This window comes from Acartia tonsa, chromosome 2 (genome assembly GCF_053477335.1).
Source record: "Acartia tonsa isolate MP-2025a chromosome 2, ASM5347733v1, whole genome shotgun sequence".
NCBI classification, from domain to species: domain Eukaryota; kingdom Metazoa; phylum Arthropoda; class Copepoda; order Calanoida; family Acartiidae; genus Acartia; species Acartia tonsa.
The window spans coordinates 18545973-18561966 of NC_137261.1; the positions used below are offsets into that span (position 1 = coordinate 18545973).

Genomic DNA, 15994 nt, shown 5'->3' on the forward strand with positions numbered 1-15994 from the left:
ATCTTTTAATATGTAAATTAAATTAATATGATTTATATCATTTAGACTGAAGAGGGTGCAATGTCCACCAAAATATATTTCAATAAAAATAAGAAGTATCAAAGACTTTTTCACTCAGTGAATTTATCATATTAAATAGGTTGGTTTGAATTATATTAATATGCAATTATTATTACAATGTTTCATGGGATGAATCCATATTTCATGTGGGTGGTTGCTCTAATATACCCCCCCCCCCCATACTATTTCAAAAGCTAGAGAAAAAATCAAATCAAAATATAGATTTAGAATGATCTTACCATTATTCTAAGTTTAAAAAAGTGGCAATAACTATTTTCAAATGTTACTTTGTGTTTGAAGCCGTCAGGATGAATGAAAAGCTGTGTAGTTTTGAACAGTCAGAAATACTTAAAGATCCAAAAATATGGAGGGGGGGGGTGAGCTTAATTAGACCCCATCCCCCACTGTCCCGAAATAGGATTTAAAGAATATTTACTGAAAAAATATGTAATTTTTAGAACTTTTAAGCAAATGCATAAATAATTGTTATTTTGCTTTAAATGAGAAAATCAGGAAGGTCGATAATTAACAATCATTCATATTCCGGATTCTTTTTAATATAAAACATGAACCAAATCCATGGGTACTTTACTCAGGGATGGAGGGGACATTGGGCTGTTTATTACACTAGTCCCTAAAGTTTTAAAACAACGTTTTCTTATTCGCTGGCTTAACAAATTTTGGGCTTATATTATGATTTGTTGGTTTATTAAGTTGAGTTCTAAACGTTTCAACCACTAATAGTAATCTTTAAAAGTTGTAATTTTGTGTATCATCATTGGGGATGTATATAAATTTTTTGGCCAATATCTTATCCCTTTAGATCCCTGGTACTATACTATAATCATATGATTTTGTTTACATATTTCTCGGCAGTCATCTGATGCGTACGCACTGTACAAGTTATTTTTATTAAACGTTATAAAGAATAAAAATGAAGAGGTATATTTAAATTATTGTTTATACTTAGTAATTTTTTTATTCTATAGTAAATGTTTGAAATAGAATTTTAATTATAATATAATTATAGTTATTTATCGCATCGTATTACAAACAGCTTTCTACGGATATTAAAATGAAAAATATTTTTAAACTTGTATTATTTTTATGAGTTTTATTTAATATTCGTGGAAAATTATCTGTAATAGTATGCTATGCATGATTTTTCAGTATTGCTAAGAACAGGTTCTAATCCAACGGATATCAATAAGTTTTGAGGCCATACTGGAAATAGGTTAATTTTTTCTTGGGTGGTAGCGTTAAATATAGCCTGAAACCTCCGTGGACTCTAACTTACTTTTTTGCTGTTGGGGTAGAAGTACCTCCTCCCATCAAAATTGTCCTAAAATTCTTTTGCTTTAGAGGCTTCTAGGGGCACTTGAGGTGGGAAGAGGGTTGAATTCCACTATCTCCTTTTTTAATTATTTCATTTTATAAAGTAAAATTAAATTAGTGTTTGGGGGTTTCTGGGGGTGGGGGGGGGGGAGGTGAAGTCCCTGGCCTTTTAAATTTTAGTTTTAGCCGAGATAAAGCTGTATTGTAAAAAAGAAACCATATTGGTTCAGCGGTTAGCAAGATCCTTCGGTACAGACACACAGACACAGATCACGTTACTTTTATATAAGGATATTTAATGTATAAGATAATACTTTCGGATATGAAAAACTTAGGTATTAATGTTATAATGTGTTATGTTGTAGATATAAGTTGAAAAAGAAAATAATTTTTTTTCTGCTATTGTATGAATTTTCAATTTTAGTCTGGCTGTACTTGTGGCTGCTGTTTACCTAACCTGTGACCCTGCAGGGGCTGTATGGGACCATGAGGAGCCGGATGACCCAGATTATGGCAACGGAGGCCCTACAAAGTTGTATCTGAATGAACAACCAATGATCAGTGCTTTTGATGTTGGATCCAGGTATTACAAATCATGTACTTTGTTTGCTTAAAACAAAATCCAGAAGTTTTACGTGTACAAAGTGCAAAGTACTTGAAATATCAAAGATATACCTTGGTTGTGTCAAGTTATTTGTAAAGCATGCCAAGACTATTCTATAGACACCTTAAAATCGATTCTAGCTCATACCTAGCCAATCCCTAGCCCGTCTGAGGTCAAATCTAAGGAAGGTAATAATGTCTGCCCTTTTTTTGACCCAATAATTTACATATTTTACTACGCCTCGCTACCTATGGACAATGTTATCATCTTAAAACAAGGATGACAACATCCATAAAAGCGAAGCTGTAAATCACAAAAAGACAGGAAAAACTGAGAAAAAAACTCTTTTAGAGTATCAGAACTTAATAAGCAGAACATTAATTTGTAAGTCTAATAAAAATTTTACTTAAAATTTTTGCAGAATACAGGATGCAGTAAAAGGCAGTACTTTTATATTTATGATTTGAATATAGAGATGCCTCATTCATAATATCGTACCTTGTTGTTTTAGGAATAATTATCAAAAAAATCAGATGAAAAGGATAATTATATCATACAAAATATTCGACTATAGATTTGCTACCTAAATCGTACCTAGCTGTGACAGGAATCATCATACGATAGGAAGTTGGCGGAAGTGACACTTTTTGAAACCAAAACTAAAAGTAGAAGGAACTTTACTAAATAAAAAGTTACAGCTCTGAGATTGTCATGTTTGCAATAGTACAAGTGTCAAGTAAGGAAACTTTTTTTTTAAAAAGTTTATCTCAGATGATTGAACAATAACATTTTCGAATTTAGCGAGAAAAGGCAAAAAAAAATTCGGCGTGAACGGCGGTTTTCGGCGGGACCGACAATTCCCTTTGTCGTTTCTTCACAGTTCCATATTGTACCTCTTTAAAGCAACTACCATGCCAAATCTCAGAGCTGTTACCCTTTATTTAGTTGATTTCCTTTGACTTTTAGTTTTTGGTTTCAAAAAGTGTCACTTCCGCCTCCCACTTTTGAAATTTTTAAAATTATGAACCCAAAACTTGTTTATTTTTAGAATGAGACAGTACAACTTCATGAATTACTACAGCAACACTATGAAGTAAGTTATACATTGAGGCACTCTGGGGGATTAAATTCGATAACCTGTCTTTTATTTTCAAAGTAAAAAGTTATTAAAAAAATTTTGGTGGGTGCCTTTTTTATGGGGGGGGGGGGGAGATTATCATCCCCCAAGTTATAATTTTAGTTCTTAAAAACCTTTCCATGCTATGAGATGTTACCCTGAAAAGCAGATCCATGTGGGTTCAGCTATTAGCAAGATAGAAGAAAATGAAAAGCATTAAAAATAACATATTTTTTTTACCCTTGGGTTTAACCTTAATTGCCAAAAAACTGTAAGACAAGTTTGAAATGAAAGGTTTAGTGATTTTTTTTTATCAAAAGTACTCTTTTTTCCCTAGTAATTTTGTATAATATTTTTCGTTTGCTTGGGTGTGTTAAAATTTCCGACCCAATTGAAAGTCGGCACAGGGTCCTCGGGGTGGGACAGTTATTTAACCCCCTTCCCCCTTAATTGTTATACTCTGATGTTTTAGGTATCATCCAAATATGAACATGAGGTCTATGCTGGCCAAGTCTTATATTCCAGTTGATACTGATACCATATTGTTTTAGGTATCATCCAAACATGAACATGAGGTCTATGCTGGCCAAGTCTTATATTCCAGTTGATACTGATGCCATATTGTTTTAGGTATCATCCAAACATGAACATGAGGTCTATGCTGGCCAAGTCTTATATTCCAGTTGATACTGATACCATATTGTTTTAGGTATCATCCAAATATGAACATGAGGTCTATGCTGGCCAAGTCTTATATTCCAGTTGATACTGATACCATATTGTTTTAGGTATCATCCAAACATGAACATGAGGTCTATGCTGGCCAAGTCTTATATTCCAGTTGATACTGATACCATATTGTTTTAGGTATCATCCAAATATGAACATGAGGTCTATGCTGGCCAAGTCTTATATTCCGGTTGATACTGATACCATATTGTTTTAGGTATCATCCAAACATGAACATGAGGTCTATGCTGGCCAAGTCTTATATTCCAGTTGATACTGATACCATATTGTTTTAGGTATCATCCAAATATGAACATGAGGTCTATGCTGGCCAAGTCTTATATTCCAGTTGATACTGATACCATATTGTTTTAGGTATCATCCAAATATGAACATGAGGTCTATGCTGGCCAAGTCTTATATTCTGGTTGATACTGATACCATATTGTTTTAGGTATCACCCAAACATGAACATTAGGTTAATGCTGGCCAAGTCTTGTATTCTGGTTGATACTGATACCATACTGTTTTAGGTATCACCCAAATATGAACATGAGGTCTATGCTAGCCAAGTCTTATATTCCAGTTGATACTGATACCATATTGTTTTAGGTATCATCCAAACATGAACATGAGGTCTATGCTGGCCAAGTCTTATATTCCAGTTGATACTGATACCATATTGTTTTAGGTATCATCCAAATATGAACATGAGGTCTATGCTGGCCAAGTCTTATATTCCAGTTGATACTGATGCCATATTGTTTTAGGTATCACCCAAATATGAACATGAGGTCTATGCTGGCCAAGTCTTATATTCCAGTTGATACTGATACCATATTGTTTTAGGTATCATCCAAACATGAACATGAGGTCTATGCTGGCCAAGTCTTATATTCCAGTTGATACTGATACCATATTGTTTTAGGTATCATCCAAACATGAACATGAGGTCTATGCTGGCCAAGTCTTATATTCCAGTTGATACTGATACCATATTGTTTTAGGTATCATCCAAATATGAACATGAGGTCTATGCTGGCCAAGTCTTATATTCCGGTTGATACTGATGGATTAGATAAGTAAGTTATTTTTTTTTGTAGACCCGTCGAAAAACTAATTTTTTTGCTGAATTCGACCGTTTCAAATTATTGGAAAAATTTTCCATTAAAATCTGAGGTTTTTTAGGGGGGGGGGGGAGGTTTATTCATTTTAAAATGAATCCTCCAGCATAATGTTATTTTTTGACCCTCTAAAAATATTTTTATAGAAAACATACTAAATGGAGGGGACATTGGTCTGTTTATTACTTAGTCCCCAAAGTTTTCCTATAACGTTTTACTGTTCGCAGGTTATCATCTTTGGGGACTTTTATTGCATCTTTATTGGTTGGTTCATTCAGATAAGTGTCCAAACGATTCAACCACTAAATTTAATCTAGGGAAGGGGTAATTTTGTGTATTATCGTTAGGGATACACAATTTTTTTGGCCATTGTCTTATCCTTTTCCGTCATACAATTACTATAGAATAATCATTTGATATAGATATAAATGGACCAATTGGTTGGGAGAGGAGTTCAACCCCGTGAAGGACAACGCCATAGCCTACAACATTATCACCAACCCCTTCATCAAGGACGCCACGTATGAGGGGAGACCTATCTGGAATGGGTAAGTAGTAACCAGGGGGGGGGGGGGGAGGGGACAATGAGCTGTTTATTACACAAGTCCCTAAAGTTTTATAATAACGTTTTCGTATTCGTTAGCTTAACAAACTTGGGAAATTTTGTGAATTTTGATTGGTTCCTTCATTAGGTAGAGTGTTCAAAGGTTTTAACCACAAATTTTAATTTACAGAAGGAGTAATTTTGTGTACCATCATTGGGGATCTATATCAATTAATCGGCCATTGTCTTATTACTTTATATCCTTGGTAAGTAACGCAGTTCATTGATAAAGCCAGAATTATATGTCTATTGTTTTAAAACATCCTTTGCTCAATAAGTAATATTTTTTGTCTACTGTATGATTTGTAGTGAGAGCTTAAAGGCAGCTTACCTTTTATAAATGTGTTGTCATCCTTGGTTTTAACGTGTTAGAATTTTTTTATCAATTTCAAACTTTTATGGTGGTTCCTATAACAATTAGGTACGATTTAGGAAGCTTGGCAACTATATAATCGTTACCAGAATGTTTGTACGTCCATTTTAAACATGCTGATTAAGATTTTTTAAAATACTGATTCCTATTATAACAAGGTATATTAGGCTTATTTCTTTAGATGCCTGAACTTTGTGTTATTTATTGCAGAGTTGGTAGAGAGGTTGACCGACCAGTGATGTTCTACGGCCCTAACCCCAAGAGGACAAAAGCTATGATGGCAGACAGATATATGCAGTTCAGGAGACAGTTTTATTAGATTTTAAAATTTTATTCTGGATTTTTATTAAAGTTTTATGCAATAAAAGAACTTGAAATAATATCTGTGTTTTAGTCAGAAATCTAAAGGGATAAGACAATGGCGGTTAAATTGATGCACAAACCCATTAATGAAACACAAATTTACCCTATCTGTAGATAAGAATTAGTGGTTGAAACGTTTGGACACTCAACTTAATTAGCCAAACAATCAAAATTCACTTTATTCCCCGAAGTTCTTAAGCCAACGAATAATAAAACGTTATTATAAAACTTTGGTTTAGTAGACATGCTATTCTTTAACTTACAAAGCTGTGTTCGTCTGGAGATTAGAGTAAAACATTGGAGAGGGAAGGGGTTAAATAACTGTATGTTCCTGTGCCGACTTTCGATTGGGTCTTTAAAAATCAACCAATAGCATCGGGAATATTATTAACACAGCCAAGTCACTACAAAGGAACAAAAAGCAATTTACTAGCAGATGAAAAAGGTCCACACCATTTGAACCAGATAATTGTCTGGTTATACATCTATATTTATAGATTTATTGTCTGAATAAATTGATTTTACTCTGCTGATATATGAAATAATCTTTTAATGTTTCTTGAGTAGTTTCTCTAATAAAAATGCATTCTTAAACTTATTTTGTTCGTTTGACCGTATGTCTTTCGACAGTGGTATAGGAAAACAACAAGGTAGAATTTAATAAGCGAGGCTTCACTATAATCAAATCCTGAAAACTGCATCCTGTACTTACAATTTTATTTAGAAGTATCTTGATAACCGCTGAACCGATATGATTCTTTACAATGTAGCTTTTCAAAAACGAGAAATTAATCATTAACTTTAAGAGTAGCTTTTCTTTTAAGAGGGGTTGAATGCAGGGATTTTAAGGGGTAAGACAATGGTTGATAAATTGATGTACATTTCCAATAATGATACACAAAATATCTATTCTGTAGATTACATTTACTGGTTGAAACATTTGGACACTCAATTTAATTAACCAACCAAATAAAATTTAATGAAAGTTCCAAAGTTGTTGAGCCATCGAATAAGAAAACGTTATTACAAGACTTTGGGGACTAGTGTAATAAACTGCCCGATGTCCCCTCCCTCCCTGGGTTGAATACATTAATCTTAATTTGTTTATAACTTGTTAATCGGATAATTTATGGTCTTTCCGGTCAAACTGATTTCAAAATGGGGAGTTAGCAGTCATAAAAATATATGTGAATTTTATTTGAATCTTTCTAAAAGCGAGGTTTTCTATAATTAGGGTCTGTCCGACCGAACTCTTCGTTTATTAAGACACGTTAAAATTTTCCTTACTATTTCAAACTTTCCATGATGGTTACGGTTTAGGAATCCTAGCAACACTATAATCGTTATCAGCAAGTCCGTACGTCTATCTTTTTAATTTTGTTTTTTAACCTTTTCTAAACAAATATTTATGTGTTATAATTATGTTATTCATAAAATTTTTGCTATGTTACAATGTTATTAGTGAAGCATCTCTATAATCAAGTAAAAAAAGTTATGTCCTTTAACAGTATCCTCTATTTAGGCAATTTTGCAACAAATTTACTTACAGTTTTGTTTATACTAATAAGTGATTTTGATCTTTTATCTTACCATTTCAGAGCTTCGGTTTTATGGATGTTGTCATCCTTGACTTCTGATCTTAAGGAATTGTAATTTTCTGACTTACACTATATTACTACTAACCTTTAGTGATATAAAAAGGATAAGACAATGAACAATATATTTATGTGCATCCCCGATGATGATACACAAAATTACTCCTTCTGTAGATTATAATTAGTGGTTGAAACTTTGAAACCAACCAAACAAAGTACAATAAAACTCCCCTTTCAACAAATAAGAAAACGTTATTATAGGGGTAATTTTTGTATCATCATTGGGGATGTACATACATTTATCGGCCATTGTCTTATCCCTTTAGATCCCTAGTATCCGCCTCCCTCGCTATAAATCATTTATTAGTCAGGATTAATATTACTTGCTCGGGCTAGCTCAGGTTTCCGGTCAGAGTGTACCTTTGAGAAGTGTTTATACAAAATTAGTAGTATTAATAAATACTAAAATATTTATATATGATATATTTCCGCGGATATTTAAATGACAAATTATAGGAGTAAAACCAGTTTTGTTAGACCCTAGAGGATTTTTACTTTAATATTCGTGTAATCTATATTACAAAGTAGAACGATGTCTATCTGTCTGTTTGTACCGAATGATCTCGCTAACTGCTAGACCGATCGGGTTTTCCTTAACAGGATAGCTTCTGATAGGTCCCGAGAAGGTTTAAAGCTATTTTGGGGGAGGTTACCACCACCCTCCAAAGAGATATCACAAAAAAATCGGGAAACAAAATTTTTACGTAGAGACTTCAACGCAACATAGAAAATAATTAGGTACATATTTGAAAAAAAAAATTTAAAGTGCCACTAGATACAATGCTCTACAGGATTTTTCAGTTTGGCTGAGAAGTGGTTTTGTATCAACAACTAACTATAATTCAAGCTAAAACAATCCTATTTCATTGTAAGAACATTAAGCTATTACCATGGCATCTCGCTAAATGAATCTTGAAGATCCAATAAATCAGTCATTAAAACGAACTGTCCGCAATAATTTTTAAATGGGTTAATCTTCTATTTTGATTAATCACTTTTTTGACTCGTTCCAAATTGGCTTAATACGAAATTGAGTACCTACTTATGATTGGAATTGTGTACTTGATTTTTAGTCCCCAAAGTTTTCTTATTCGTTGGCTTATTAATCTTTGAGACTTTAACTAAATTTTAATTTGTTGGTTTATTAAGTTGAGTGTTCAAACGTTTTAACCCAGGAATAAGGTATAACCAACAAGCAAAATAAATCTAAAATAATATTTGGGGGGCAAATGGAGAGGTCGTCAATTTTACGATGTGTTGCCCCCCAACGACAGCGTATAGGTTTCGTGATTTTCTTCCGAATTAATTTCGTTATTGGTATGAGCTGGTTTTAACCACTAATTTTAATCTACAGATGGGGTAATTTTGTGTGTAGTCATTGGGGATGTCCATCAATTATCGGCCATTATCTTATACTTTTAGATCCCATGGAGGAGGGGAGTAGAAAAATAACCCCAAATCCAATTTAAGGGTGGGTTATTTCACCCCACGGCCGGAAGAGAAATTTTCTACAGTAATGTTATTAAAACTCCCTACAGCCCTTGAAATAGTACATATACCTAATGTTTTTATTGTCAAATTATTAATATTTAGAATATAAGTAATATTACAAAAAAAAACTCGTACAGTAAAGTCCTTTTATTATCATATTATTTTTCTAATTTTTGTCTCCTCATTCATATTTGTTTACAAGTTATAAAATCTCCGCCCTCCTCCCCCTCCAATAAATAAGGGAGGGGGGAGACATTGGGCTGTTTATTTCACTAGTCCCCAAAGTATAATAATAACGTTTTCTTATTCGTTGGGTCAACAATTTTGGAGACTTTTAAATTTTGATTGGTTGGTTCATTAATCGAATGTTCAAACGTTTCAACCACTAATTGTAATCTACAATATTGTTAATTATTGGGGATCTACATCAATTTATCGGCCATTGTCCTTTATGATCCCTGCAAATAAATCCTTTTGTAGCGAAGCTTCTCTATGTTTGATGTCTGTCTGTTAAAAAAAACGATATGATTTATTCAGGGATCTAAAGGGATAAGACATTGGGTGATAAACAGATGTACATCCCCAATGATTGACAAACTACCTTGCTGTTTTACAATTAGTGGTTGAAACGTTAGGACACTCAACGAAATGAACTTACCTATCAAAATTCAATAAATGTACCCACATTCATTAAGCCAAATAACATAAAAACGTTATTATAAACTTTGAGGACTAGTGTTAGATAGACAACCAACCCTTTGATTACACGACATTTGTGTAGAAGTCCTAGCTGTGCATGGTAGTGAGATGCGCCTATTTATGTGCCATAGCATTCTTACTATTGATGTCACGCGCCTGACATAACAGCAGTAGGAATATTATATTCCTTTAAATTGATTTCTCTACGCTATTTATAATTGTTATCAGCCTTGTATTTATTCGCTAAATTATTAATCCGAAACCCTTTTTACATATGTAGTGTTTTATAAAGCCGACAATATATTGACATAATGATATAGCAGATTTAAAGCCCTAAGTAAGTGTAAGGTGAATTATAGTTATTTATTACATCGTTTTATAGACAGCTTTCCACGGATATTAAAATAAAAAAATTTAAGATTAAAACCAACAGAGGGGGGGGGGGGAGAAAATTGGTCTGTTTATTACACTAGTCCTCAAATAACAATATAATCTTATTCGGTTGCTCAACAACTTTGGGGACTTTTATTCAATTTGATTGGTTGGTTTATTTGGTTGAGTGTCCATACGTTTCAACAACTAATTGTAACCTAGAAAAGGGGTAATTTTGTTTATCATAATTGGGGATGTACATCAATTTAACGGTCATTGTCTTATCCGTTTAGAACCCTGTTATATCCCCTTACCCCACACCACTGTTTTTTTTCTGTTTTGGATAAACACCCTAATTTTTACGATCATTTCCGTGTTGACCGGCCGGCCGTATTAATATTTCATCTCATGTCTTCACGGAGATAAATCAAAATTACTCAGTTGATATCCGTCGGTCAACATGGAAGGTCATGCTTCTAATTTCTCTATAGATACAATATTGTCATCCACCTCGACAAATGTGAACAATCAAGATTTTGGCGGATTTGCAAATTATAGTTTCCGAGGATTTACTCATAATAATTTTAGTGGATTTTTTGCACAATTTTCGTCGCAGCTTAATCCCCATCTCCACTCACTAGAACTCCTAGCTAGCGGACAAACTTTCGTTGATGAAAGTGCATTTCAAATAAAAACTGAACCGGCTGAAATTACTCAAGATTTGATTGGATCCTCACAATTTACTAATGGGCCACAAAATTATGCCCTGCCACCGGTTAGATATGTGCGTAGCCTTCAAACAACCAACTCACCAACTGGTATTCAAGATGATATAATTGATTATTCTGAGATTCAAAATCCAAATGAAGATGATATCCTTTCAATTGATAAACAAAATTTGTTGAAACGAAGACAAAAATTGCATCCAGTTGAAGAGCCGCAAGAACAGCCATCATCCACGACTGATGACTGCCATCAAGATGACCGAAATATTGAAGGTCTTGACAAAGAAAATGACCGTTTTGAGGATGTATCATTGTGTCAAAATGAAGACAAATCCAAGCAATTCCCAAACTGGACGCAAAAGCAGAAGCAGGGCTGGCAGGGGAGACGGCCGTACTCGCGGACATGCACAATCATCCTGGGCTGGTGGTTCAAACATTTCCAATACCTGACCACCGGCGAGATGTCACAGGTCGGCCAGCTGACCGGCCTCACGCGGCAGCAGGTCAAAATCTGGTGGCAAAATAAACGGCACACAATGCGGGCTAAAAGCACAACCGGTTTGGCCGCCGTCAAAGAGACGGCGCTAGAGGCGGGTTTACCGTTAATGCTGCCTGAGGGTATTCGGCCGCCGACTCCACATTCTCGGCGGCGGGAGGAGCTTTTTAAACAAATGTTGCATTTTTTTCACATCCATATTAAACCGATGATTTTCTATCATTATTCATAAAGTGTACCAAATTGTGTTTTATGTAAAAACTAGCGGCTACGCCCCCTAGTGGCACTTGAGAAGGGGGGAGTTTAAGTTGATAATCCAATTTTTCATTTCAGCTTTTTTAGGGGGTAATTTTAGTGGTACCCTCCCCCATACAAACCTTCCTAGAAAAAGGGAAAAAAATTAGGAGGGGGGGGGGGGAATTTTTTCTAAGGGCGATTTCTCTAGGAACTATGAGAAGCTATCGAGATCCTTAGGTAAAATATAAACAAAATAAATATATAAGTCTATGTATTGAAATGTATGTAAATGATAATAAAATATTTAAAAACAGTGAAGTTTTTTTTATCGTCGAAGCTTTTCTTTGATCAGTTTCGGTCCGTCCGTAACGGTAAGCATTTTTTTTTCATGTAACGGTCAACCTTTTTCGTTTATTTATACATAGAATTAGATTTGTTCTATCGAATACAAATTTTGCATGATGATTCTTAAAACAATTTTGTTGAATTTAAAAAGCAACTCTATAATTATTACTTGAAAGTCCATTTAAAACATGTCGAATTTTAACCTTTTTGACAAAATTTCTTCTTTGATCTTTTTATAGGGTCATCTCAAAAAACGACTATCTCAAAATACTTAATCCTATTACAACCAGGTATAATGTTATAAGCAGTGTTACGGAGCCACCATATTTTGCTGGAGCCGGAGCCGTAATTTTCGTTAAAAAACGGCTCCGGACTAGATAAATAAAGAGATTTTTTTATAAATTATAATTTGGTGACTCTGTTTTGTCATGTGCAAATGCCCTTTTTAAGTTTTTAAAGTCTATTTTTATCAAAAATTAGACTTTTAAAACCTTTAAAAGTCAAAAATAAAAAATATTTTTTTTTATGGGGGGAAAAATATGTCGAGTTTTTCTTGATTTTAGGTCGGAGCCGGAGCCGCTATCATCACAGATGGCTCCGCGGAGCCGGAGCCACACCAAAATCAAACGGCTCCGAAACACTGGTTATAAGCGTAGCATCTCTATAATCAAATGACATACATTCTAATCACTGGTGTTAGATAGTTGGCTGATTAAAAAAAAAAGATACGTTGTTCCAAAAAGCATCCAGATTACATATTACTTTATAAGTTAGTCCTGCAACAAAATACATGCCGTTTCTTACAGACATACAGACGAACATTTCGAATTATAGAGTTACTTCTCTACTAAAAAGAAAATACTTTCTCGTATATATTCAAAACCGGTTCAGGTTCTCATCAATACGAAAAAAACTAAGTCTAGCATCGAATAATATCCAGTTTTCTACGAATATAAAAATGTACAATCATAAGATTAAAACCGGCTTTTTATCGCGTTCCTTCGGCATCTCGGGGCTAAAAAACTGGTTTTAATCTTATCATTGTACATTGTTTAAATATCCGATGCGAGAAAATTTTTTATTATTGTGTTCTTATATATTTATTGGAAAAAAATAAATTTTACATAATTATTTGTTAAGTATTAAATAAATCTTTAAACGACAACTAGATATATATAAGACTAAACTTAAAGGCATTTTTAAGTGAACTGAAAAATTAAATACATTTTTAAGCCAATCGATAATTTAAAAAAAAATTATATAGGTACATCACATAAACCTTAATATTTCTCTAATATCATAATATTTTCATCTTTTTTATTCCTTTAGTATTTGTGGAAAATATATAAAAATTTTCAGAAAAAAAAATTTATCACTGTTTTGTTGGCATTGCGGCCGGCACAAACAAAATTTTCATTTAATTTTATAAACTTAGAATTATTTAATTTAAATCTTATGATTATTTAATGCTTTTTGATAATATGTGAATTTAACTTATCCAAAGTTCTAAAGTTTAGTTCACACTTTTTACATATGTAAACATGTTGACTGGGAGTTGGCGCTCTATTTTCCCGCCTTTTTTCTGTTCCTTTCAAATGTCGTCGTTGCTCCTCATTTTTGGCGCCAGTTTCTGTGCTGTGCACAAGTTGCACGTGTTTAGACATGTCAGTATATTCTTTGTTACAGAGGGAACAGTAGTTCCAGTTGAGCGGACTAAATACTGGGCCAACATACCGCTCTGCATCCTGAAAATTAATTATTATAATGAATAACCAAGACAACGACCTGGCCCTAGACTTGGGGACCTTTTTCTTCTGCAATCATTTTGTTTACTGCTCTTTTGTAGAGACTTGGCTGTGTTAATATTTACGATTCTATTGGCTGATATTCAAAGATCCAATTGAAAGTCGGCACAGGGTTCACGGAGTGGGGACATACACTTATTAAATCCCTTCTCCAAATATTATTCTACTCTAATATTATAATATAAAATTAAATAATAACAATTGCATTTATTGCCTTCGCTACAACTGATACTGTTCTGACCATAAAAAAATTTCTACTAACCTTTTTATCAGGAAAATGAAACCAACAATCATCACTATCCACATTTTCCTGTTCCTCAGTTATTGGTTCCAAACTCCAGGTATTCTGCCGTTCAGTTTTGCTGTTCTGGTTGCCACTGGATCCTTCCAGTAATATTCTTGAAAGTTGAATCTTAACTGAATATCTACACTGTGATGGCCTAAAATTATAAAAGGCAATAAGATTATTATACTTGGGTATTACATGCAAAAGTTTCATCTAGATATTGTTTGCTTTTTATCATTATATAATACTCCTGGGCTGTTTATTGCATTAGTCCCAAAAGTTTTATAATAACGATTACTATTCATTGGCCTAACAACTTTAGGGACTTTTATTTAATTTTGATTGGTTAGTTCATTCAGGTGAGTGTCCAAACGTTTCAACCGCTTATTGTAATCTACAGAAGGGTATTTATTGAGTAAACAATTACCTGCTGAAAAACGTTGCCGAATCTTTAAGCCACAATTTACACTTTTCCTCCAATGAAATTGATCGTATGTCATCATCAGATTTTTGACTTGATGTCTGGGCAGGTGCCTCCTCATTATTATTTTCGGTGTTATTGTCGGTTAAATGCTCTGAATCAGCGTTTCCTCGAAGTGGGACATCGGGTATATCTTGAGTAGACGTATTATTATCTGGTGTATCTTCCCGCGGGGTTGTGGGCGAGTGGTCGGATGTACTGACCGTTCTAAGACGCTTAGAAGCTGCCCTTGTGTGTCTCTGGACATTACTCTCTACACTTTCTCTGTCTGAAGCTTCTACAGTTTGACCGCTTGAGTTGCGCTTGCGGAGACTACTACGTCCACTGCGCTTTCGCTTTCTCTCAGGTCTTACATTCTAAAATAAAGAGATATTATCCAGAGAAAGAAAGAGGAGACAATTAGCTGTTGATTACACTAGTCCCCAAAGTTTTTAAATTTTCTTATTCATTGGATTAACAACTTTGGGGACTTTAAATGGATTTTGATTGGTTGGTTTATTGAGTTGAAAGTCCAAACGATTCAACCGCTAATTGTAATCTTCTACAGGAGAAATTTTGTGTATTAACATCGGGGATGTATACTAATTTTTCGACCATTGTTTTATTCCTTTAGATCCTTGGATAATATCCGTCTTTTATTAATTTATCCAGAACAGGCTTATTATTATACGTAAAACTGCAGATTGTAATAGTAATCAATAGCATAGTATTATAGACAACTTTTCGCGGATAGTAAGATAAAAAATTATAAATTATTCATGAAAAATCTTTATAATACAACGCCATACATGATATTTCAGTATGACTGAGAACCGGTTCTAATCCTTCGGATATTAATCGGTTTCGAAGCCATACTGGAAAGAGATATTGTCCGTCTACAGCAGGCTAGTTACTATACGTCTTTATTTTATCAAACTTTTATTACACATAAAAAAAATCTTTTGAAAGCTGAGCTTTTCTTTGACTATTGTTATGTAAGTAACTATTTTTACCTGAGGAATTTTAAGCCTAATCTTTAAGCTGCAAGAATTACTTTCTTCTTGAACGTTTTCAGATACTGATTCCATTCTAAAAAATATAAAAATTATTAGAA

The 15994-nt window shown here is 33.8% G+C and overlaps 2 protein-coding genes across 3 annotated transcripts in view; one reads left to right on the forward strand and one right to left on the reverse strand.

Moving 5' to 3' along the window:
* Positions 1-898: 898 nt before the first annotated feature.
* On the forward strand, positions 899-6326 carry LOC145306072 (uncharacterized). 2 transcript variants are annotated; one of them, XM_080148005.1, is made up of 6 exons: positions 899-1002; positions 1820-1978; positions 3048-3092; positions 4853-4927; positions 5392-5517; positions 6157-6326. In XM_080148005.1, the coding sequence occupies exons 1-6, from the start codon at positions 995-997 to the stop codon at positions 6263-6265; spliced, it is 522 nt and encodes a 173-aa protein (XP_080004131.1). In that variant the 5' UTR covers positions 899-994; the 3' UTR covers positions 6266-6326. The 2 variants fall into 2 exon arrangements, with proteins under 2 accessions (XP_080004131.1, XP_080004135.1); XM_080148009.1 differs by lacking the exon at positions 6157-6326 and adding an exon at positions 5704-5815.
* Positions 6327-13407: 7081 nt separating this feature from the next.
* Positions 13408-15994, reverse strand: part of LOC145306088 (uncharacterized) — a 46102-nt gene continuing 43515 nt past the window's right edge. Inside the window, exons 28-31 of the mRNA XM_080148021.1 lie at positions 15894-15969; positions 14848-15257; positions 14397-14574; positions 13408-14074 (exon numbers count right to left, since the gene is read on the reverse strand). Of these exons, the coding sequence (XP_080004147.1) occupies positions 13793-14074; positions 14397-14574; positions 14848-15257; positions 15894-15969 (946 nt within the window). The 3' untranslated portion in view covers positions 13408-13792. The remainder of the gene's footprint in view (positions 14075-14396; positions 14575-14847; positions 15258-15893; positions 15970-15994) is intronic.

Coding starts and splice junctions, on each gene's coding strand:
- LOC145306072 (XM_080148005.1), top strand. Junction 3,093..4,852: donor TACTACAGCAACACTATGAA/GTAAGTTATACA, acceptor ATATTGTTTTAG/GTATCATCCAAATATGAACA. Junction 5,518..6,156: donor GGGAGACCTATCTGGAATGG/GTAAGTAGTAAC, acceptor TATTTATTGCAG/AGTTGGTAGAGAGGTTGACC.